Source organism: Ostrea edulis, chromosome 1 (genome assembly GCF_947568905.1).
Source record: "Ostrea edulis chromosome 1, xbOstEdul1.1, whole genome shotgun sequence".
Taxonomy (NCBI): domain Eukaryota; kingdom Metazoa; phylum Mollusca; class Bivalvia; order Ostreida; family Ostreidae; genus Ostrea; species Ostrea edulis.
The window spans coordinates 99,729,460-99,754,901 of NC_079164.1; the positions used below are offsets into that span (position 1 = coordinate 99,729,460).

Genomic DNA, 25,442 nt, shown 5'->3' on the forward strand with positions numbered 1-25,442 from the left:
CCTGTTGCTACGTCCCTGACGAGTAACCGCTGCCAACCCTCCCTACAAGCTTATAGATCTCTGTATATGTATGTATACATGTACCTACATGTAAATGTATGTACAGAACTCTCTATAAAAACAGCATATATCATTTTGTCTTATCGAAAAACTTTTTTGTGATTTTTAGCTTGTTATTTCAGGGGTTGGGGTGGTTATGTAGTTTACTGTATTTACCGTCGCCATCTTCATGATGTTTATATGGAAACTTTTGGAATTGAATCCCATTTTAGCATGTGCGCCAATTTAAGTTTTGTGCTTCTCAACCACCACTTTATGATGTTTCACTACGGCATTGGCGTTGCCTTATAGCTAATTACAAATTCGTCCGAACAAATTTGCTAACTCGTCAGAACAAATTACTTATTTGCCCGAACAAATTTACTTATTCGTTCGAACGAATTTCTACTTCGTTCGAACAAATTGCTAATTCGTCCGAACGAATTACTAATTTGTCCGAACAAATTGCTAATTTGTCCGAACAAATTACTAATTCGTCCGAACGAATAATATTTTTTTTACTTGGCCTCTCTACGCCGCCGTAACTATATACTCTATATAATCACGGTGATGTTTATGCTTGTCAAATAAATATACTATCAACATATCGATATTTTTATTAAGAAATTTGGGTAAACACAAGTATAAACTGACATTGTATAGCAGAATATTTGTAAAAAAATTATATTCAAGAAAAAGGTATTTACGTAGGCGAAATTGCATATACCAAGTGCGCTATACCTCTTTATAATTTACCTACAATGATTTGTGATTTTGAGCAGAGTTTGTTGTTCTTTTTTTTCTAGCTACTCTACAATTTTAATGATAAGAATTAGAGAATATACATGTATATGAATCACTAATTCGTATTTAAACAAGACCCCATAATATTTACTTCATATAATGTTTAAGGTCAAAGTGCAGCAGATTAGCAAATTGTGGACAAAGGGGCGTAACTGCTTTAATGTTTACATTTTCTCGGGGTCGGAGTTCAATCAGCATGTGATTATTAATGGTCAGAGGGAAGTGGCGCTTTTGCCAAACACTGACAATGTAATAGACTAAACTTTGAAGAAAACATGAAGACGTCCCGGTCTTCTCCAACAAGACTGGCTGTGTTGGCAATAATCAGTGGAACTTTGATTTTGATATCGGTGTTTAGAAAAGGTATTCCTTTGGACAGTGTATCGAACCCCGATCCCGAGCGAATTAACTCTGTCCGATCATCAGTTGTTTTGCGAAACTTGCTATGGTATAATAGATCAAACGTTGTCGGATTTGACAGCACTACCGGGAACAATCAGTCTGGAGACAATCCTGATTCTAGTTCTGACGTATGTTGTATGACAACCTTTTGTATTTCTTGTTACCCACCTGTTTTCCCCTAACTTGTCCCACGTTCCCCCGTCATCTGCACATATAATATTACTCTGTAACTGGCACGTATTTGTAATAAGCATTTACTGATAAATTTAACCAGCTGCATTTTACATGCATATTTCCAGTTTTTAAAACCGCCAAACCAAAATACCAGCTGAATATTTCAACACTTTATATGACTTTTATACTTGCAGAATGACTGAGTAGTGGCGGATCCAGAAATTTCTGTTGATAAGGGGGGGGGGGGCAGAGAGTGTGGTAGATGGGATGAAGCCCTGGTAGGGGTATTAAAGTTTTGACAAAAGAAAACATATATATTTTAATGTTTTTTGCCATATATGTATATTTCTATAAAATATGGATGATATTGTGATAATATTTTCTAATCACTACTAATTATTTAGTTTTTAGACAAGGGGGCACACACATCAGCACTGGATCAATCAAAGTTTGAACTTGTATCTCTCATTTCAACTTACCATTTTCAGTCTATTTCTTTTATCATGTTACACACATTGAGTCTCACGTGCAAATTAAGTCTAGTTTCTGAAGCTAAAAAATAATAATTACATTAACTTTGTTGTAGAAAAAATAACTTATTAAAAGACTTTTTTAAACATAAAAAATATGTGAGATACATTTTTGTACATGTATTTCATCTTTGCATCAAATTGCCTTTTAATAAGTGAAGGTGCATGTAAGTCCTCATATTGATCAATAGGCTTATCAATTATTTGGAAAAAAAACCCAGATCATGCAATGCAAAATGTATATTGTATTACTTTACATAATGATAATTATAGTACAATCATTTCTATGTAAACACTGTTATCCACAAACAATACCAATACACTGTACATGTACTAAAATTATCAACAGGGAATAACTAGCAGTGTATCCCGGGTCACCGTGTCACACAACTCACCAATGTAAGATTACAACACTGTTTTTGGAATGATTGAATCGCAGGAATTAATGGATGTATTAAATGAGAATTAACATTTATATTTGTATCACCAGCATCTTTGCTGTTTACAGAGTCTACCTCAATGTACCTATTGCATGTGTAGGTCCTACACTGTGACAGTACATATTTGGATGTTAACACGATACAAACTTTTTCACTGTAATATTTAGTAATTACAAATATCCAATGTTGTTTGTGATACATGAATAATTCATGCCACAAAACATGAAAATATCTCTCCAGATTGTGATAATGTAAGATTGTGAAAAAGTCCGATTGAAATGTTAGATTCTTTAACTTTTACTGGAGTTTTTAAGATTGTGAAAAAGTCTGATTGAAATGTTAGATTCTTTAACTTTTACTGGAGTTGTGAGAGGATGCTGATCAGGCTTGGAGGGTATAAAACTTTTTAGGTCACCTGAATAAACTCAGGTGACCTATTGCAATTGGTTTTCGTCCGTCGTGCGTCATGCGTTAACAATTGAACATTTTTAACTTCTTCTTAATAACTACCAGTCCAATTCTTTTCAAATTTGGTATGAAGCATCATTGGGACAAGGGGGACATAAATTGTAAATTTCAGGACTCCAGCACCCTGGGGCCCTAGGGGCGGGGCAAAAACTGCCCAAAATTGACAAATTTTCAAAAATCTTCTCAAGAACCACACACATGTAAGAAAAACTAAATGCATAGTGATGTAGAACAGGAAGGCCTCTACCAAAATTGTAAATTTCATGATCCCCGGGGTAGGGGTTCTGACCCCAGGGCGGGGCCAAACTTGTTATATAGTGTTTATGTGGAAAACACTTAAATTACATCTTTAATGCTATTGATACTAAATTGAAAGTAAATATATATTTAGGAAGAACAGGTAGTCCTTTACCAAAATTGTAAATTTGATTATTCCAGGGGTAGGGGTTTTGGTATCAGGGTGGGGCCAAAATGGTCAGTTATGAAATGTGTGAACAATAGACATTTTTGACTTCTTCTTGATAACTATCATTCCAATTCTTTTCAAATTTGGTATGAAACATATTTACAACAAGGGGAACATGAATTGTAAATTTCAGGTTCCTGCACCCCTGAGGCCTTAGGGCGGGGCAAAAACTGCCCAAAAATGACAAATTTTCAAAAATCTTCTTCTCAAGAACCACACACATATAAGAAATACTAAATGCATAGTGATGTAGAGCAGGAAGGCCTCTACCAAAATTGTAAATTTCATGATCCCCGGGGTAGGGGTTCTGACCCCAGGGCGGGGCCAAACTTGTTATATAGTGTTTATATGTAAAACACGTACTTAAATAATATCTTCTTTAGTGCTATTGATACTAAATTGAAAGTAAATAAATATTTAGTCCTTCACCAAAATTGTAAATTTGATGATTTCAGGGGTAGGGGTTTTGGTATCAGGGTGGGGTCAAAATGGTCAGTTATGAAATGTGTGAACAATAAACATTTTCAACTTCTTGATAACTATCATTTTAATTCTTTTCAAATTTGGTATGAAACATATTTAGAACAAAGGGAACATAAATCATAAATTTCAGGATTCATGCACCCCTGGGGCCCTAGGGGTGGGGCAAAAACTGCCCCAAAATGACAATTTTTCAAAAATCTTCTTCTCAATGACCACACATATGTAAAAAAAAAAAAAAAAAAAAAAAAAAAAAAACTAAATGCATAGTGATGTAGAGCAGGAAGGCCTCTACCAAAATAGTAAATTTCATGATCCCCGGGGTAGGGGTTCTGACCCCAAGGTGGGGCCAAACTTGTTATATAGTGTTTATGTGTAAAACACTTACATAACATTTACTTTAGTGCTTTTGATACTAAATTGAAACTAAATGGATAGAGCAGGTAGTCTTTTACCAAAATTGTAAATTTGATTTTCCCCAGAGTAAGGGTTTTGACCCCAGGGTGGGGCCAAACTTAGTATATGTAGTATTTATGTGTTAAGTTTGCTGATACTGTATAAAATCTAAGTTTATACTTAGAAATAGCAGAAAAGGATGTACAAAAAATGGTGAATTTCATAACCCAGGGTTATGACTTTAGGATGAGTCCAAATTAGTCATATATTTAGATGTTTTAATGTTGATACACCTATTATTTATAGTCTTTCATCAGTGTATGCACTTTTGAGGGCAGTGAAGTTTTAAGAACACATCTTGTTTTATGCTGTTGCTGAACATTAGAATTTAGCTTAGATATTCAGAACAGGAATTTTTTTCTAGATTTCATAGCCCATGGAAGTATAGTGATACTTTTTCACTAGTATTCAGGTGACCGATAAGGCCTGTGGGCCTCTTGTTTGAGCACATTTTCATACTCGAACTCAAACTCTGTGCTCTTACTCAAAAGTGATGGCTATAAACTTTTATGATATCATTCTCATACTCAAATGGAGTACATGCTCAAGATTTTTCGAGTATGCATAGGAGGTTGCTCAGAGTTGTACTCAAACCAAACATGCCTGAGTTTGAGGATGAGTATGGTAAAAGTTTGATAACATCCAGGCCTGATGGTCTTGTATTCAGACTTCATCCCATGTTTTCTTGTGTGAAGAAGTGCAAGTTTCAGTTACAATCAGAATTCATAAATGACCACTAGTCATTTGTTCAGATAAGCTGACTGAGCGATTTTTAAATTGTTTTTTTTAAATGTCAATCATCAAAATGGACCACAATTTTTCAGAATGGAGTTGTGACAGCATGGTGGACCTCATATTTAGTACTGGTTTCAACAAATGTTCAAAGAGAATGCCATTTTGTTTAAATTTTAATCAGCTGTATACAGTTAGTGTGTAACAATATTTGTTTCAATGTTGCAGTGCAGTGATATTCACAAAGTGAACAAGTCAGAACGATGTCACTTCACGAAATCGACAGACGATTGTTCAATAGATGAAGGGTTCATTGACTACACGGTGTTCAGCTACTGCCAGTTCTCACCCAGTCTGCTTCCACTGGCTCTCATCATTCTGGTAATTTCAAATTCACTTACTGCAAATCTATGTTTTTATTTTTTTTGCGGATATCAAATCTACGATATAAAGTAGTTGATACATCGCAACTTGTTTACAAGTATACTTAGAGACCTGGCAGCATGTTTCTGGGTTTTTTTATTTTCTAGAATTCTCTTTTTAAAAGTATATTCATAAGTAGAATGTGATGTGAATCATATAGCATATGACATTTTCTGAAAATAGTTTGTAGATTTTAAGTAATTTTTATGTGTAGGAAGTGTAGTAAATAGTTTAAATTGTAATTATAAACTAGAGCAAAGCTCGTTGCAAAGCAACGAGAGGTCTTCCATCGGAGCTGTGTGACATAAAAACCTTGAACTTGACCATATTTTCATAGTAAATTAACAGTAAAACGTTAGGTTTCCTGCCCCCCCCCCCCCCCCCCCCCCCCCCCCCGGGTTTTATGTGCCTGGAACTGGAAAGGGCATGACCGTAAATTAACGATCTGTATTGTATACTGTCAAGCATATGTTGGCAAAAATATTGGAGGGTGGGAACTGGAACTTCCTGTCCTTCCACCAATCATTTGAAAAATCCGATTTTATTAAAAACATAATTTTCTGTAAATCGTTGTGTTTGCAAATTACATTAAAACGGTAATGTTTTTGTGTGTACATGTATTGCCGCTGATCACTGGTACACATGCGATGGCTCCGAACTCGGGCAATCGAGCCATGGGTTACGTAATTGTAAACAAGAACAAACCCCGGTGTGTATGTAAAATGCTTGCAGTTAATGACTGAATGAAATGAGACTGATTCGATGTGGATTTCTGATGATTTCTATACATGTTTAGAGTTGGTATAATCATGATAAGAACCCGTGATTTAAAAAATAAAGTTTATAAATTATTTGTTATGCTTACAAAAAGGATCCATTTTTTTCACTTTGTAGAGAATGCAGAAAGCTTGTGTATCAACTGGCTAAAGTAGAGTTAAATCACAGATTGCTTGTCTACATGTGATGAATCTCCAAAATTAAACACAATAAGATGCTTGAGATGTATATATATATTTGGGGCGCTCTTGCCTTTTTCATTTCACTTATAAAAACCGCATCTACTTGCACGCATGATTGTATTTGGATGAAATGAAATGAACCGACAAATAAATCCTTCTGTATGCAGACAATTATAAGTTAATAAAACTTAAAACTACTTCATTTTATTTAGTACGATTTTTTCTGACAATTAGAAACGTCACATACCCTTACCGTAAACTTATTGTGAGGAAAATGACAACCCGATAAATAATCAGGAAAATTGTGTAGGTTTTTTTAAATGTATGTATAACTTGACACAAATATTATGAGGTCCATTGATCACTAACTCGAAATGTTTGCGGTAGCATCTTTACAATTACTTTATAATTGAAATAAAACATAATATAATTGTTAATTAAGTATGATATAATGTAAAAGGATTCAAAATGATTTCAAACATAATTTTCCAGTAATTGATGTGTTTATTTATGCGATGGACGAAAGCCGAGTTAGCTTCGATGTTTTTGTTTTGATTATGCAAGCTTGTCACTCTGGCCACCTGCGAGCGAGGCGAGAGTTGGGTTACATAACTGTATAAACAACGCTGACCGTGAAGAATGTAAACAGCTTGCAGTTATTGACCATGATTTATTATACGTTTGAACGTTTTATTTTTATGTATATTACTTATTTTAATTCTAATATGAAACAAATAAAAGATAATTTATCTCTCTCCTTTTGTTGTTGTTGAAGGTTTGTTTATGTTAAAACGAAAGAAAAAGAGAAATATATCACTAAATAATTTGTATTTGAACCACAGAGCATGTTAAAAACCTTATTTAAAATGAATATTAGTATCTATTGTAGTCAGGTATGTTATTTTTAGCAAGTTTATTTCAGTTATACGCATGAAGAGTTCTCGCTCACTTGCCAAATGAAAATGGCTACTTGTTTACGGGTATAGCTTTTTACTCTAATATAACACAAGATTCGAACAAAATAACAATTTCATGAGATAAATAAGATGTTAAAGAACAACTTTTCCATCGGAAGCCATATCGAATTCTTTGCCGTTTTTTGAGCTATAAAGCGAAAACTTTTAGGGGCCGTAGATCCCTAATTTAAGGGGCCAGCCCCTTTTTACTGGTGTCAAATAAAAGCTCTTGAAATTCTACACAACTTTTATTCTACATGTCTTAACAAAATATTTTTAGTTTAAAAGATACAAAGGAAATTATGTGCAAATTTTCGCTCTTTCAAGCGTCCTGATTTTTGACCCCTCTCTATCGCCATTTTAAATGGCGAAATCAAAAAACAAAATATGATGTGCACAACTACAATGCTTCTACTTTACCAATTCAGTGTTTTCTCTGCTCCAATTATTATAGTCTCGGAGCCTTTATCTGGAAACTAAAGCCCCTAAAATTTCACTAAAAGGGAAATAACTCGCAAGCGGAAGAGAATATCCAAAATGTTTAAAAGTATTTTGAAAGTCTTTAGTAAAATGTATTAAAGCTGAAAATTTGAGCAAAATCGGTTGAGGAATGAGCGAGATATGAAGCTTTAAAGTTAGCGTCTAGGAAAAAAAAAAAAAAAAAGAATAATAAGAATAATCTTAACCAGCACAATAAGTAGAAGGTCTTCCATTGCTACGGAAGACCTTAATGATAGATGGCTAGTGTTTTGTGGTTATATAAACATGAGATGATGGATACATAGTTTAAATTGTAATTATAAGTGATAGATGGCTAGTGTTTTGTGATTAGAAGTGATAGATGGCTAGTGTTTTGTGATTAGAAGTGATAGATGGCTAGTGTTTTGTGATTAGAAGTGATAGATGGCTAGTGTTTTGTGATTATAAGTGATAGATGGCTAGTGTTTTGTGATTATAAGTGATAGATGGCTAGTGTTATGTAATTATAAGTGATAGATGGCTAGTGTTTTGTGATTATAAGTGATAGATGGCTAGTGTTTTGTGATTAGAAGTGATAGATGACTATATAGTGTTTTGTGATTATAAGTGATAGATGACTATATAGTGTTTTGTGATTATAAGTGATAGATGGCTAGTGTTTTGTAATTATAAGTGATAGATGGCTAGTGTTTTGTAATAAGAAGTGATAGATGGCTAGTGTTTTGTGATTATAAGTGATAGATGACTATATAGTGTTTTGTGATTATAAGTGATAGATGACTATATAGTGTTTTGTGATTATAAGTGATAGATGGCTAGTGTTTTGTAATTATAAGTGATAGATGGCTAGTGTTTTGTGATTATAAGTGATAGATGGCTAGTGTTTTGTGATTATAAGTGATAGATGGCTAGTGTTTTGTGATTATAAGTGATAGATGGCTAGTGTTTTGTGATTATAAGTGATAGATGACTTGTGTTTTGTGATTATAAGTGATAGATGGCTAGTGGTTTGTGATTATAAGTGATAAATGACTAGTGTTTTGTGATTATAAGTGATAGATGGCTAGTGTTTTGTGTTTATAAGTGATAGATGGCTAGTGTTTTGTGATTATAAGTGATAGATGGCCAGTGTTTTGTGATTATAAGTGATAGATGGCTAGTGTTTTGTGATTATAAGTGATAGATGGCTAGTGTTTTGTGATTAGAAGTGATAGATGGTTAGTGTTTTGTGATTATATAAACATGAGATGATGGATACATCAAATTAAACAGTTATTGATGAAGTATAATCAGATAATAGTTGTGGTATAATGGTATGAAGTATAATCAGATAATTGTTGTGGTATAATGGTATGAAGTATAATCAGATAATTGTTGTGGTATAATGGTATGAAGTATAATCAGATAATTGTTGTGGTATAATGGTATGAAGTATAATCAGATAATTGTTGTGGTATAATGGTATGAAGTATAATCAGATAATTGTTGTGGTATAATGGTATGAAATAAGTTAAATCTCACATACTGTAAGGCATTGTGACCTCATTAAAAATCGTCTATTATTGAGGGCTGCAGGAGAGGGGGGAGTGGAAAAAGCTGGGGGCGGTGTAGAAGGGGGGATAGAGAAAAGGGAGAGTGTAAAGAAGATGGGGATGCATAGAATAATAAAAGAAAAGGGATAGGGGTGAGAAGGTTGGGGGATGGAGAGAAGAAGGAAGAAAGAGGGACAGTAGGGTGAGGGATGGAGAGAAGAAGGAAGAGAGAAAGGGGAGGAGGTGGAGATCAGAGAAGGGGGTGAAGGAGAGGTGTGTCTGTAGAGGAATGACCTCAGATTACTGTTTCACAAACATTACCTGACATAAGCTGTCAGCAAAGTAAACAAAAGATCTGTCAGCAAAGTAAACAAAAGATCTGTCAGCAGAGTAAACAAAAGATCTGTCAGCAAAGTAAATAAAAGATCTGTCAGCAAAGTAAACAAAAGAACAGAAAATAATGGAAAACTTTTAAATGGAATATCTACAGTAAAATAGAATTTGAAAATCCTCTTTATATACATGATTACAATTTGTGTATTCTCGTTTCAGTTTATCTGGTGGTTGTTTCTGTTTATAGGACTGGCGATCACAGCTGATGACTAGTAAGTCTTTCACAGAGAGGGTTTCAGCCATGTATTCACAAACATGTACCTTTAATGTAATCTACACCTGGTGACAAGGCTGTATTGGTGTTTACTGTGCGATTACATGTAGTACCCTAGATGTTTTTTTTCTTTCAGTTTCTGTCCTGCTTTAACTGTGATCTCCAAAACATTACACCTGAGTCACAACATTGCTGTATCCTTTTGATAACACATTAGATTTGTACATGATACATTGATGTCAAATTTCATCATTTGTACAATGGTGTTCTTGTTTGTCAATACTGTAGGTATATTGTACATACGTATGCATGGTGGGCAAAACAATTTCATTCCTCTCTATAGGAAGTCCAGCTGTGTGTTTAGTCATCAAATGTTTCACAATTGATCCCATTGTAGCTCTGAAGATTGTATTGTGTTGAAATAAGGCTATTACCTGTAATTTTGGGGAGTATTCCTGCTTAAGTGTTTCATGTTGTGGTTGATGACCTCCTGGTTAAGTGTTTCATGTTGTGGTTGATGACCTCCTGGTTAAGTGTTTCATGTTGTGTGTTGTGGTTGATGACCTCCTGGTTAAGTGTGACATGTTGTGGTTGATGACCTCCTGGTTAAGTGTTTCATGTTGTGGTTGATGACCTCCTGGTTAAGTGTTTCATGGTGTGGTTGATGACCTCCTGGTTAAGTGTGACATGTTGTGGTTGATAACCTGGTTAAGTGTTACATGTTGTGGTTGATAACCTGGTTAAGTGTTACATGTTGTGGTTGATAACCTGGTTAAGTGTTACATGTTGTGGTTGATGACCTCCTGGTTAAGTGTGACATGTTGTGGTTGATAACCTGGTTAAGTGTTACATGTTGTGGTTGATGACCTCCTGGTTAAGTGTTACATGTTGTAGTTGATGACCTGGTTAAGTGTGACATGTTGTGGTTGATAACCTGGTTAAGTGTTTCATGCTGTGATTGATGACCTCCTGGTTAAGTGTTTCATGCTGTGATTGATGACCTCCTGGTTAAGTGTTACATGTTGTAGTTGATGACCTGGTTAAGTGTGACATGTTGTGGTTGATGACCTCCTGGATAAGTGTTTCATGTTGTGTGTTGATGACCTGGTTAAGTGTGACATGTTGTAGTTGATGACCTGGTTAAGTGTGACATGTTGTAGTTGATGACCTGGTTAAGTGTTTCATGTTGTGTGTTGATGACCTCCTGGTTAAGTGTTTCATGTTGTGGTTGATGACCTCCTGGTTAAGTGTGACATGTTGTGGTTGATGACCTCCTGGTTAAGTGTTACATGTTGTAGTTGATGACCTGGTTAAGTGTGACATGTTGTGGTTGATGACCTCCTGGATAAGTGTTTCATGTTGTGGTTGATGACCTCCTGGTTAAGTGTGACATGTTGTAGTTGATGACCTCCTGGTTAAGTGTTACATGTTGTAGTTGATGACCTCCTGGTTAAGTGTGACATGTTGTGTGTTGATGGCCTCCTGGTTAAGTGTTTCATGTTGTAGTTGATGACCTCCTGGTTAAGTGTGACATAGTGTGGTTGATGACCTCCTGGTTAAGTGTTACATGTTGTAGTTGATGACCTTCTGGTTAAGTGTTTCATGCTGTGATTGATGACCTCCTGGTTAAGTGTGACATGTTGTGGTTGATGACCTCCTGGTTAAGTGTTTCATGTTGTGTGTTGATGACCTCCTGGTTAAGTGTGACATGTTGTGGTTGATGACCTCCTGGTTAAGTGTTACATGTTGTGGTTGATGACCTCCTGGTTAAGTGTTACATGTTGTGGTTGATGACCTCCAGGTTAAGTGTGACATGTTGTGGTTGATGACCTCCTGGTTAAGTGTGACATGTTGTGGTTGATGACCTCCTGGTTAAGTGTGACATGTTGTGGTTGATGACCTCCTGGTTAAGTGTGACATGTTGTGGTTGATGACCTCCAGGTTAAGTGTTACATGTTGTGGTTGATGACCTCCTGGTTAAGTGTGACATGTTGTGGTTGATGACCTCCTGGTTAAGTGTTACATGTTGTGGTTGATGACCTCCTGGTTAAGTGTGACATGTTGTGATTGATGACCTCCTGGTTAAGTGTTTCATGTTGTGGTTGATGACCTCCTGGTTAAGTGTGACATGTTGTGGTTGATAACCTGGTTAAGTGTTACATGTTGTGGTTGATGACCTCCTGGTTAAGTGTTTCATGGTGTGGTGATGGCCTCCTGGTTAAGTGTTTCATGTTGTGGTTGATGACCTCCTGGTTAAGTGTGACATGTTGTGGTTGATGACCTGGTTAAGTGTTACATGTTGTGGTTGATGACCTGGTTAAGTGTTCCATGTTGTGGTTGATGACCTCCTGGTTAAGTGTTACATGTTGTGGTTGATGACCTCCTGGTTAAGTGTGACATGTTGTGATTGATGACCTCCTGGTTAAGTGTTTCATGGTGTGGTTGATGACCTCCTGGTTAAGTGTTCCATGTTGTGGTTGATGACCTCCTGGTTAAGTGTTCCATGTTGTGATTGATGACCTCCTGGTTAAGTGTTACATGTTGTAGTTGATGACCTCCTGGTTAAGTGTTACATGTTCTGTGTTGTGGTTGTAGACCATCTGGACATGTTCCATTTTGTGATATTGAAATTCCTTTCAGCATGCATTTCATTCACATGGATTGGGTAATTTATCAATTTCTTGTTGTCACTCTTTATCAATATACCTTGACTTCAATGCAGGGTGTGACTTTTCTTGCATTTGGTAATGGGGCACCAGACATCTTCTCTGCCATTGCTGCCATCGGGAATGCTAAGAATGGTGAGGCGGGCCTGGCCTTTGGCGCTTTACTGGGTGAGTATTAATATCATGAGGCGGGCCTGGTCTTCGGCGCTTTACTAGGTAAGTATTGACATCATGAGGCGGGCCTGACCTTTGGCGCTTTACTAGGTAAGTATTGATATCATGAGGCAGGCCTGACCTTCGCCACTTTACAAGGTAAGTATTGATATCATGAGGCAGGCCTGACCTTCAGCGCTTTACTAGGTAAGTATTGATATCATGAGGCAGGCCTTACCTTCGTCGCTTTACTAGGTAAGTATTGATATCATGAGGCAGGCCTGACCTTCAGCGCTTTACTAGGTAAGTATTGATATCATGAGGCAGGCCTTACCTTCGTCGCTTTACTAGGTATGTATTGATATCATGAGGCAGGCCTGGCCGTCGGCGCTTTACTTGGTAAGTATTGATATCATGAGGCATGCCTGGCCTTCGTCGTTTTACTTGGTATGTATTCTGACAGATATTGACATAATTGAGGCAGGACTGGATTTTGGCACTTTACTGGGTAAGTATTCTGACAGAGATATTGACATCATGGTAAAATAATTGGCCATAATGAAGTTTAGGGGGAGGGGTTATAGTGGAACCACCTTGTCCGTTTATATTCTAGAATGTATCTTTAACACCAATAAACAGATTAATGCTTTGTGTATATCTTATATGAATAATGAAATTGTGCACATACTATTTTGATTGAGATTTTGTTAACATTCATGGAAGTTTATATGAATATTTTTTTGTCCATTTTGAGTGGGGGGTGGGGATGTTATGTTGTCATTGTTCAGAGTACATCTTATAAACCATTCTTCAATGAGCACAAACTCCCTTTTTCCCACCATCCAGTGTGTCCTTCAGGGGGTATTAGTCTCATTAGGACAGCACTAGTTAGGGGATTACCTGTACTGCTGGTACACATGCTAGATTTCAAATTAATATTTTTATGAAGACAAATAAGAGGATTATTGTGATAGATGTGTAGTCTCAGAGAGTCAAGAGTTTAAATCCTGGCTGGGATGCAGCTTACAAGACTTTTAAATACTACATTGTCACTGTAATATTGATTGATTATATATTGTTTAACGTTCCACTTGAGAATTTTTCACTCATATGGAGACTTTGAGCAGGGAAAGATTATTATCGTGCCACACCTTCTGTGAAATGGGACCTCGTTTTTGCTGTCTTATCCGAAGGACTGCCCCATGTAATAACTTTTTACGATAAACAAGGGGTACTGAGGACCTATTCTAACCTGGATCCCCACGGGAGACTACATTAGTTTTACAGAGTGTTCACAACTGAAATAAAAGTCAGGGGCCGATTTTGAGATCTCGAAATACAATGTCACCGTAATAGTAGAGACCAAATAAATTGTTACATTGACATAAATATTTCCAAGAGCAGGTCTAAATTTGGCACTGCGCATGAAAACATTCCAGAATATTTTAGCAGCGAGGGGAGGGAAGTCTAACATTGACAATTTTTTTCTAAACTTTGTAAATTTTACCAAATTAGTCAGAAATATGTGTTTTTTTTCCCCAAAGATGAGGTGGCATCCCACACCTCTGGAACTACACATGACTTTGAACTCCGTATAACTGAAGTATATTGCTAGAGATCAAATCTGAAAAAGGGTGTAAGAAACACATACAATATATTGGAAGAATTAAATTGATTCAAGTTTACTTATTTTGTGTGCAATTGGAAGGTCAAGAGTTCATTGAGCTATGCAGTACAATGTGCTTGTGTCGTTTTTGTAGGAGCTGGCGTGTTTGTAACTGCGGTAGTGGCAGGAACCATTGCCATCATTCACCCATTTGACGCCATGCAGAGGCCGTTCATCAGGGATATCGTCTTCTACCTAGCTGGCGTCTTCTGGACATTCTCTGTAATGTGGGACAAGAAGATCACCAAGATAGAGGCCATAGGTAAAGATCAAAAAGAATTGTCGATAAAGTAGAAGCCAAAGGCACAGATGTTTTGTATATTGCTCTCTTGAAAACGAATCTAAAATAATCAGATACAGTAACTGTAAATCAATTATGATTGCGAGAACATTATTTACATATAATTTTGCAAGACTAGCCAGTAGCAAAAATTTAGTTCTTATTATGAAGAAACTCTTACATGTAGAAGACTTAACGTAGTTCCACACTCCCGTGACGTCATAGGATTTTGCAAAGTCAATGATTTAATGATAGGAACATAAATTTTGTTGGAATCTTTTTCAATAGTTATTGTAAAAAAATTTGTTAGCCATAAAATATTTCAAAAGTCTTAGTTATATTTGAATAGTCAATGATATGTTTCAAAATATTGAATCCAAGGACAATAACTCTGTTCTCATTAAATTATTTATCAAGTCCATAAGGCGATAGATTTCCTTTATTTTTGACAAACATTTTACCAAGGTGATAAGGAATCATTATCTGTGTCTTTTCATGAAATTACATAAACTTTTAATCCCGAGTGACTTTAAATAGCTCAGCTTTATGGTGCCATACTTCAGTTTTTGATGGGGGTATACATAATCTGGAAGCTATAGATTTGAAATTATTAAGGAAAGGTATGGATTTTCCCCCATGAATAACTATAACAGATATAACTCTACTAATATAAACAGAAAAAATGATATGTAAACCATGCTATAAGGAAAGTGCATCCACATTTGTTTGTTTTTTTAACATTTTGGAGAATAAAGCTAATTCAATAATTTTGCACATATCATTCTAAAACTTGATGAACATATTGAAAATGACATATGTTTTAGTTATTGACATGTTTCCCGATAAATAAATGCAATTTAAAAAATATTTTGTTGTTTTTATATTAAAATAAAAACAAGTAACTGTTTCCAATGAATTTCATAAAAATCTACATCAGGGTACATGACTTTAGTGGTGTATGTAATGAAAATTAATATGGAAATCCTTAACTGTTTTGCCTTTTTTCATTACTCTGAATGTTAATTTATTGATTCCAGACAAAAAATGCTACCTAAACCCCAAAAATCAAGGACTAAGGACCCACCTTAAGCAATAGTTAATGATTTATGAAAGCTATGTCTTGTAAATACATACATGTATATCATTGTATCCTCATGAAAATAAGGTCTTGTGAAATAAAAGTGATCTACAATAGAGGTCATAAATTTAAACATTTGGCCTTATAACTGAAATCAAATTATCCATTGATTATTTTGATGTGCATCTTCTATGTGATTGTAGGTTTTATTTTGATGTGCATCTTCTATGTGATTGTAGGTTTTATTTTGATGTGCATCTTCTATGTGATTGTAGGTTTTATTTTGATGTGCATCTTCTATGTGATTGTAGGTTTTATTTTGCTGTACGTCTTCTATGTAATTGTAGGTTTTATTTTGCTGTGCATCTTCTATGTGATTGTAGGTTTTATTTTGATGTGCATCTTCTAGGTAATTGTAGGTTTTATTTTGCTGTGCATCTTCTATGTGATTGTAGGTTTTATTTTGCTGTACATCTTCTAGGTAATTGTAGGTTTTATTTTGCTGTGCATCTTCTATGTGATTGTAGGTTTTATTTTGCTGTGCATCTTCTATGTGATTGTAGGTTTTATTTTGCTGTGCATCTTCTATGTGATTGTAGGTTTTATTTTGCTGTACATCTTCTAGGTAATTGTAGGTTTTATTTTGCTGTACATCTTCTATGTAATTGTAGGTTTTATTTTGCTGTACATCTTCTATGTGATTGTGGTGGTGCTTGGAAGGTACATTTACCAGAAACTAAAAGATCGACCGACAGTTATAGGAGAGGTCACCGTTAGTGAGTGAACTTTGTTATTAGTCCCCTACTGACAAAGTCAAAGGGAACTTTAGATTTGCACTCCATCCATCTGTCTGTCCGTCAGCCTGGTAAATCAGTTTTCTGCACTTTTTTCTCTGTTCTTGCAGATATTTATTTCATATTTGGTATATTGCTTTGCCATAACAAGTTACAGATCGATTTCGAATTTTGTCTTTTTTACTTAGTTATGGCCCTTGGACTTAGAAAAATAGCATGCACTGTCAGTTTTCCGGACTTTTTTTTTGTAGTGCTTACAGATATTCATTTGATATTTAGTACATTGCTTTGCCATAACAAGTTACAGATCAAATTCAAATTCTGTGTGGTCTGTTGATTTTTCACTAAGTTACTGGCCCATGACTTAGAGAAATAGAATGAAATAGCTTTTTGTTTTTAATAGTTTTTGTTATGCTTACAGATATTCATTTGTCTTCTCTTCACTTCACTTCTCTATACACGATATTTCAATATTGGTACATTGCTTTGCCATAACAAGTTTTTCTCCTAGTCTATATAGTCTTTGTTGATTTTCAACCATTCCTATCCTGGTTCCCCAATTTTCCCTTTTACCATAACCTACATAATGAACTTCGAATATTGTTGCGGTTCAAAATTTTTGCCTCCGGTAGAGGACTATGTATTGCCATGCAATACTCTCAGAATGCTTGTTTATTCTGTAAACTTATTCAGTACCAATGTTAAACACTCCATACTTCTTTGATACATGCTGTATTATTTGGATATGATCTTGTAGAAAATGAAGATGACATGGGAAGCGATGGGGAGGATCTAAGAAATGGAGGTACGGGTTGTTTTCTTGTATTTATCCCCAGCTGATCAAATACTGTTTAGATCTTGGAATATTTGATAACAGATGGTAGGCATATTTCTTGCAATAGATTATGCATAGGTGCAAGCATAATGAATGATATCAATATTTCCTTTTATATTATAGGCATTTTGGTGAGATATTTGTATAGTAATCATTCATCGTCGCAAACCACGGGTTATTGTTTCATTCTATTTAACAACAATAACCCGTGGTTTGCGACGATGAGTAATCATTTAGTTATTCATTTAATAACCAAGTATTAATGGATTCTGGAATTATTTTATTTCTTGTAATTTACAAAACTGGCAGAAAAAAGTCTTTTATTTCAACTAATAAGTTTAATGCTTGTAACATCAAATGTTGTGATGACAGAAATTTGTACAATTTTATATCATTATTGGGTGTTAGTTGTGACTTTTATGACAGTTTTGTAAATTCCAAGAATTAGAATAATTCCAGAACACCATCATACAATGTTGAATGAAGAAATACAAGACGTTAAGTCATTATGGAAAAAATACAAGATGTTAAGTCATTATGGAAAAAATATATCAGAAGAAAGTATCGAGCAATTGTTTGGAAAAGAAACTTTTTTTTGTATGTTGTATGTCTCATTCAAGAACATTACACTTCAGTAGCCATGACAGCAACTTAAAAATAGATGAAGATTTCTTCACTTCTCTAGACACGGTACCTGGCTTAGGCTTTCACATGTGGCACAGTGGTGTTTACGGCCGTAGCACTGGTGAGGGTTCTTTATCGTGCCAACATCTGCCATGACACTTCCATTTTTAACGTCATATCTGAAAGGCTCTTGACTTTCACTTTCAATACTCGGTGTTTGGCGAGGGAACAGTCAACTACCTATGTTAAAAGTCTTATGTTTGATGTGATGTCAGAATCGAGAATCGAACATCTGAAACAAACAGCCTTACACCACTGAATTAAGAATGTACATGTGACCTTTATCAGGCTCTGAGAGAGATCCATTATTGAGGAACTTGCCAGAGGAGGTGAAGACCAGCGTGAACATCCTTACAAACAGTTCTGAAAGTGAAGCAGACGACCAAAGCCCATTCCAACGCTTCCTGTCAGCTATCAATCCCATAGATACAGAAAACTGGGCAGAAATGGGCATATTTAAAAAGATATTTGAAGTTTTTAAGGTACTAGTACTTCATGTAAACAATGATCCACATTGTATTTAGATTAGTTTTCATAGATGGGTAAAATATGCTATTTGAGCAGCAGTGTACATATATCTATGTAACAGCAACAAAACTATCTTGTCGGGTGTCTGGATTTTGAATATCAGACTACAATGAGCAGAACTGATGTTGTGTTGCGCTTTCTGCTGGCTACTTTGTGGTATCTAATTTTACAGTGTCCCATGGTATTCCTGCTAGTTATTACGACTCCAGTAGTGGACTATGATGAGGACTTACATAAGTGGAATCGTTACCTGAATTCCCTTCAGCTCACCACCGGACTCGTGTTCTCCTCACTGGCTACCAAAGGTTCTCTTTACTTTCTCTTCTGTCAGAAATTGTACTCATATTCATTAATGATTTCATGTGAATTTTTAATTTCAGTCCTTTTTTTATCCCTCGATTGGTTTATAAAGTATTTCCTCCCAACAGTGCATTGATACCCTTGATTCCTCAATGTAATTAGAATTAGATCTTCTCTGACCGTTACGCAGGAAAATGGTCAGAGTGTTCCTGATTTTGGTGCCTTCAGAATGGGAGATTTTTATTTTTGGTCTGTCTCTCTGTTAGCAACTTTAACCTGATAACTTTTGCACTAGTACATTTGTGTATGTTGCAAATCAGAGATTTCATGTTCATAGTTAAATGAAAAGTGAAGGTCAAAAGTGACCAATAAAGTCATATGTCAAGGTCAAATTTACCACAACTGAATTTGACCATAGTTTGAGACTGTCTTTCACGTATTTTGTTTGTTCTCTGCTTTTGCAAAAATGGAGGTTTTTCATGCTCTTTCTTTTTTTTTTTTTTGCAAAAGGAGGAGGTAGCTAAGGTATTGAACATGGATTTAAATGTCTTTGTTCAATAATGAATATCAACTTGAAACTTGTATATAATTCACTGGCCAGATTGAGTTTGATGAAACAAGTTCTACTGCTTTGGTCTCTTCTCAGTATCACCTAAGAAATAAGAACATTGCATCAACTTTATATTTTTTATGTGTAATTCACAGAGAAATAGGTTTAATGTAGATGAAGGTCATATTTCAAACTCAAAGGTCAAGATCAATATACTCTCTTTTTCTTAAATGGGTTATTTTCATGTTCTTATTAATTTTCTGAAATTTTAACATGTCTTTGACTAATTATCGATTTACTATATACTTGTACATATAGATAATCTAGAATTTTAATGTAGGTTTTTAGATATTCATCTATTACAGTCGTGAATGTACTTTGAAGTGTAGAAATGAATTAGTCTTGCTCTCCTTTTGTCCCCAGGCTGGTACAATATGTAAGATAACTATTTAGTCCCCAGGCTGGTACAATATGTAAGATAACTATTTAGTCCCCAGGCAGATACAATATGTAAGATAACTATTTAGTCCCCAGGCTGGTACAATATGTAAGATAACTATTTAGTCCTCAGGCAGATACAATATGTAAGATAATTATTTAGTTCCCAGGCTGGTACAATATGTAAGATAACTATTTAGTCCCCAGGCTGGTACAATATGTAAGGTAACTATTTTGCCCTGCTGCTGGTACAATATGTAAGATAACTATTTAGTCCCCAGGCTGGTACAATATGTAAGATAACTATTTAGTCCCCAGGCTGGTACAATATGTACGATAACTATTTTGTCCACAGGCTGGTACAATATGTAAGGTAACTATTTTGTCCACAGGCTGGTATAATATGTAAGATAGCTATTTTGCCCTGCAGCTGGTACAATATGTAAGATAACTATTTAGTCCACAGGCTGGTACAATAAGTAAGATAACTATTTTGTCCACAGGCTGGTATAATATGTAAGATAGCTATTTTGCCCTGCAGCTGGTACAATATGTAAGATAACTATTTAGTCCACAGGCTGGTACAATAAGTAAGATAACTATTTTGTCCACAGGCTGGTACAATATGTAAGGTAACTATTTTGCCCTGCTGCTGGTACAATATGTAAGATAACTATTTAGTCCCCAGGCTGGTACAATATGTAAGATAACTATTTAGTCCCCAGGCTGGTACAATATGTAAGATAACTATTTAGTCCACAGGCTGGTACAATATGTAAGGTAACTATTTTGTCCACAGGCTGGTATAATATGTAAGATAGCTATTTTGCCCTGCAGCTGGTACAATATGTAAGATAACTATTTAGTCCACAGGCTGGTACAATATGTAAGGTAACTATTTTGTCCACAGGCTGGTACAATATGTAAGATAACTATTTTGTCCACAGGCTGGTACAATATGTAAGATAACTATTTTGTCCACAGGCTGGTACAATATGTAAGGTAACTATTTTGTCCACAGGCTGGTACAATATGTAAGATAACTATTTTGTCCACAGGCTGGTACAATAAGTAAGATAACTATTTTGCCCTGCGGCTGGTACAATATGTTAGATATCTATTTTAAGTCCCCAGGCTGGTATAATATGTAAGATAACTATTTAGTCCTCAGGCAGGTACACTATGTAAGATAACTATTTTGCCCTGCTGCTGGTACAATATGTAAGATAGCTATTTAGTCCACAGGCTGGTACAATATGTAAGATAACTATTTAGTCCTCAGGCAGATATAATATGTAAGATAGCGATTTAGTCCTCAGGCTGGTACAATAAGTAAGATAGCTATTTAGTCCTCAGGCTGGTACAATATGTAAGATAACTATTTAGTCCACAGGTTGGTACAATATGTAAGATAACTATTTAGTCCTCAGGCAGATACAATATGTAAGATAACTATTTAGTCCTCAGGCTGGTACAATATGTAAGATAACTATTTAGTCCTCAGGCTGGTACAATAAGTAAGATAGCTATTTAGTCCTCAGGCTGGTACAATATGTAAGATAACTATTTAGTCCTCAGGCTGGTACAATAAGTAAGATAGCTATTTAGTCCTCAGGCTGGTACAATAAGTAAGATAACTATTTTGTCCACAGGCTGGTACAATATGTAAGATAGCTATTTTGCCCTGCATCTAGTATAATATGTAAGATAACTATTTAGTCCTCAGGCTGGTACAATATGTAAGATAGCTATTTTGCCCTGCATCTAGTACAATATGTAAGATAACTATTTAGTCCTCAGGCTGGTACAATATGTAAGATAACTATTTAGTCCTCAGGCAGGTATAATAAGTAAGATATCTATTTAGTCCTCAGGCAGATATAATATGTAAGATAACTATTTAGTCCCCAGGCTGGTACAATATGTAAGATAACTATTTAGTCCTCAGGCTGGTACAATATGTAAGATAACTATTTAGTCCTCAGGCAGGTATAATAAGTAAGATATCTATTTAGTCCTCAGGCAGATATAATATGTAAGATAACTATTTAGTCCTCAGGCAGGTATAATAAGTAAGATATCTATTTAGTCCTCAGGCAGATATAATAAGTAAGATATCTATTTAGTCCTCAGGCAGGTATAATAAGTAAGATATCTATTTAGTCCTCAGGCAGATATAATAAGTAAGATATCTATTTAGTCCTCAGGCAGGTATAATAAGTAAGATATCTATTTAGTCCTCAGGCAGGTATAATAAGTAAGATATCTATTTAGTCCTCAGGCTGGTATAATAAGTAAGATAACTATTTAGTCCTCAGGCAGGTATAATATGTAAGATAACTAACATCCTTTTGTGCATGAACTGGAATAATATTTAAGTTTATGGGGGCATATGTCAGATAACTTGTTAGATAATAATGGTGACTTGTCATTTCCAATTATTTTTTAATTCTGATATATAGGTAATGCTGTTTGCTGACACCTATTTTCTATTTTGATATCTGAGAAGTCAATCTCATGTTCTGAAAGTCAACAAAAGGATCTGACAAGTCGCCAAAATGATCTTCATAATTTTGGTTTGGGTTAGGCTTGTTATATCATTGTGTCAGCTTGTCAGAACATTATGTTGTGTAAGATCATTACATATTGTTAAGTGGATGACACATTTTGAGCATGAAAGCATTTTTAGCCAAGTTGCAACGAAGTTGAACTCGGCTATTAGTTTGGTGATGCGGGCGAGCGGTTGGGCGTCAACAATTGGTTTCCAGATGATAACTTGAAAAGTTTACAATCTAATCAAATGAAACTGTGATATATGGTTGGGTACCAGGTAAGGAAGACCCCTATTGATTTGGGGGGGGGGAAAGTCAAAGGTCAAGGTCACAGTGACCGAATATAGAATGAAAATTTCAGAAAAATTTGGTTTCCAGATGATAACTCAGAAAGTTTAAATCCGAATCAAATAAAACTTTGATATATTGTTGGGTACCAGGTAAGGAAGACCCCCTATTGATTGTGGAGAAAATAGGTCAAAGGTCAAGGTCACAGTGACCGAAAATAGATTTAAAATTCGCAAAAAAAAATTGGTTTCCGGAGGATAACTCAATATTTTTTAATTTGAATCAAATGAAACTTGGATATATTATTGGATACCAGCAAAGCAAGGCCCCTATTGATTTTGGAGAACAAAGGTCAAGGTCACAGTGACCGAAAATAGATTGAAAACTTCAGACAAATATGGTTTCTGGACAGTAACTCGAAAAGTTTAAAACTGAAATTAGTTCTTCACAATTATAAATATGCCACATCATTCTTGACTTTACAATGTATCCCATGCAACTCGGCTTATGCACCCTTGGGTGATTTTTATGTTTACAGTTTTGAACTTTTTATTATTTGACAAGTGGACAACTTTATCTGACAAGTCGACATAGCTAATTGACAAGTCAACATAGCTAATTGACAAGTCAACATAACTATCTCAAGTGATGGCAGAAATGTGCCACAATATAAGTTAAATAACACCCTGCATTGTGGAGGATTGTATTCTTGTATTGACAGTGGGACTGGACACGATTGGCAGCAGTTTCCCAGTCTGGGCACTAGTCCTGATCATTGGATGATAGATTGTGTTCTTTTATTGGCAGTGGGACTGGGCACGATTGACAGCAGTTTCCCAGTCTGGGCGCTAGTCCTAATCATTGGATGATAGATTGTTTTCTTGTATTGACAGTGGGACTGGACACGATTGGCAGCAGTTTCCCAGTCTGGGCGCTAGTCCTGATCATTGGAATGATACTCAGTCTCCTGGTGTTTTTCACATCACGAGACAATGAACAACCAAAGTATCACCCGGTAAGGAGGAGGAGTCATGGTTTTTATAGCTGCAATAATGTAGCCCTCTCTGATTTTTTTTTTTTTTTTTTTTTTTTTAGGGAGAGGGCTACAACTCCTTAGGATCTCCGTAATGGTGCAAATGCGGGAGTGATTCACTCCCGCAACATTTGCGCTCATTCTAAACATTTCCTGACTTTCTTTACGTAAATAAAATGATATTCTATGTTTCTTAGTCAATATATAAATTTACAACCTGCAACTTAAGATTTGTGAGGCTCTATTCTACCGTTTTCAACAATTTCGATAAATTCCAATTTCTCGATTCATATTTGTGCGCCATGTTTGATGTACTGAAGTTTCAACTTCCGGTTGTCAAGTCATTTGCATATGCCATATAAGGTAGTATTTACATCAATGGACAAGTATGGAGGCGAAAGCTATTTCGTCAGTATTGAAAAGGTTTGAATTTAATATGAAGTTAAAAACCGAACAGCAGAGTGTAAATTCTTTCTGCAACAATATGATTTTTCTTTCTTTGTCCAAGTGGCTCGAGTAACTACATTTTCGCGTTGATTGTCAATGTTTAGGCTTTTCATTAGATCCACCTACGAGATCTCGCAATAACAAGCATGGCGGAGCAGACGAAGAATTTTGCATGCTGTACGTTATATTTAATGAAAAACACCTTTATTAGACATGCCCGAGCACAAAGTTGGTACTCCTTTTGGTGTAAACAACATTTGGGAATAATACACAGAGTTTATTATCGGTTATTCATAAAATTATTTTGCACCATTACGGAGATCCTATGGAATATGTAGCCCTATCCCGAAAATGTCAGAATAAAAAAAAAATTGGATAGGGCTACATTATTGCAGCTATGGTTTTTACAGCTTTTTCTTTTAATAGTGTTATATAATACATATACATGTTCACACCATTTGTGTGAATTAATGGTTTACAAATCAACACGATTATAGGGAAGTGTTAGGGACATCCTATTGAAATCTATGATAAGTATAATTTGAATTATATCCAGTGAGTTCTTGTTTAAAACGGTAAAACACGGCAGTCTGATTGGAATCAAACCTCCCACTTCACTCGATATACAGTCACAGCGCACAGCAAATAACTTATATTTAATGGATGCATGCTTACAGTTTACAGCAAAGTGATTTTCATAACCTGTAGTTATAAAACACATCATGAACTTAACAGATATATTGAATTACATTTACAGTCTACTCCAGATATATTGAATTACATTTACAGTCTACTCCAGATATATTGAATTACATTTACAGTCTACTCCAGATATATTGAATTACATTTACAGTCTACTCCAGATATATTGAATTACATTTACAGTCTACTCCAGATCGATTGAAATTCAGGGGATCAACCTGAATTGTTCATTATATCCAAAATTATATAACCGATGTTGTACTATAAAGACTATGTAAATAATGTTGCTGGTGATTTATTTTTACTTCATTATAACAGATAGGTCAATATATAACAGATAGTTCAATATAAGTGACTTCATTATAACAGATAGTTCAATATATAACAGATAGTTCAATATAAGTGACTTCAATATAACAGATAGTTCAATATAAGTGACTTCAATATAACAGATAGTTCAATATAAATGACTTCAATATAACAGATAGTTCAATATAAGT

General features: G+C 35.3%; 1 protein-coding gene across 5 annotated transcripts in view; it reads left to right on the forward strand.

The window, feature by feature from the left end:
- Nucleotides 1–1,011: 1,011 nt before the first annotated feature.
- The window catches only part of LOC125670660 (mitochondrial sodium/calcium exchanger protein-like), a 36,370-nt gene continuing 11,939 nt past the window's right edge, over nt 1,012–25,442 (forward strand). For 4 of the 5 annotated variants that reach the window (XR_008795985.1, XR_008795986.1, XM_056140595.1 and 1 more), the window contains exons 1-12: nt 1,023–1,373; nt 1,824–1,877; nt 5,220–5,372; nt 9,894–9,946; nt 10,085–10,142; nt 12,671–12,782; nt 14,528–14,695; nt 16,463–16,567; nt 17,343–17,390; nt 18,393–18,586; nt 18,805–18,937; nt 23,654–23,775. Coding sequence is in view for 3 of the 5 variants with exons in the window: in XM_056140595.1 (XP_055996570.1) it covers nt 1,119–1,373; nt 1,824–1,877; nt 5,220–5,372; nt 9,894–9,946; nt 10,085–10,142; nt 12,671–12,782; nt 14,528–14,695; nt 16,463–16,567; nt 17,343–17,390; nt 18,393–18,586; nt 18,805–18,937; nt 23,654–23,775 (1,455 nt within the window). In the remaining 2 variants the exon portion in view is untranslated. Of the gene's footprint in view, nt 1,374–1,823; nt 1,878–5,219; nt 5,373–9,893; nt 9,947–10,084; nt 10,143–12,670; nt 12,783–14,527; nt 14,696–16,462; nt 16,568–17,342; nt 17,391–18,392; nt 18,587–18,804; nt 18,938–23,653; nt 23,776–25,442 lie in introns of all 5 variants that reach the window. The other variant, XM_056140604.1, reaches the window with a different exon arrangement.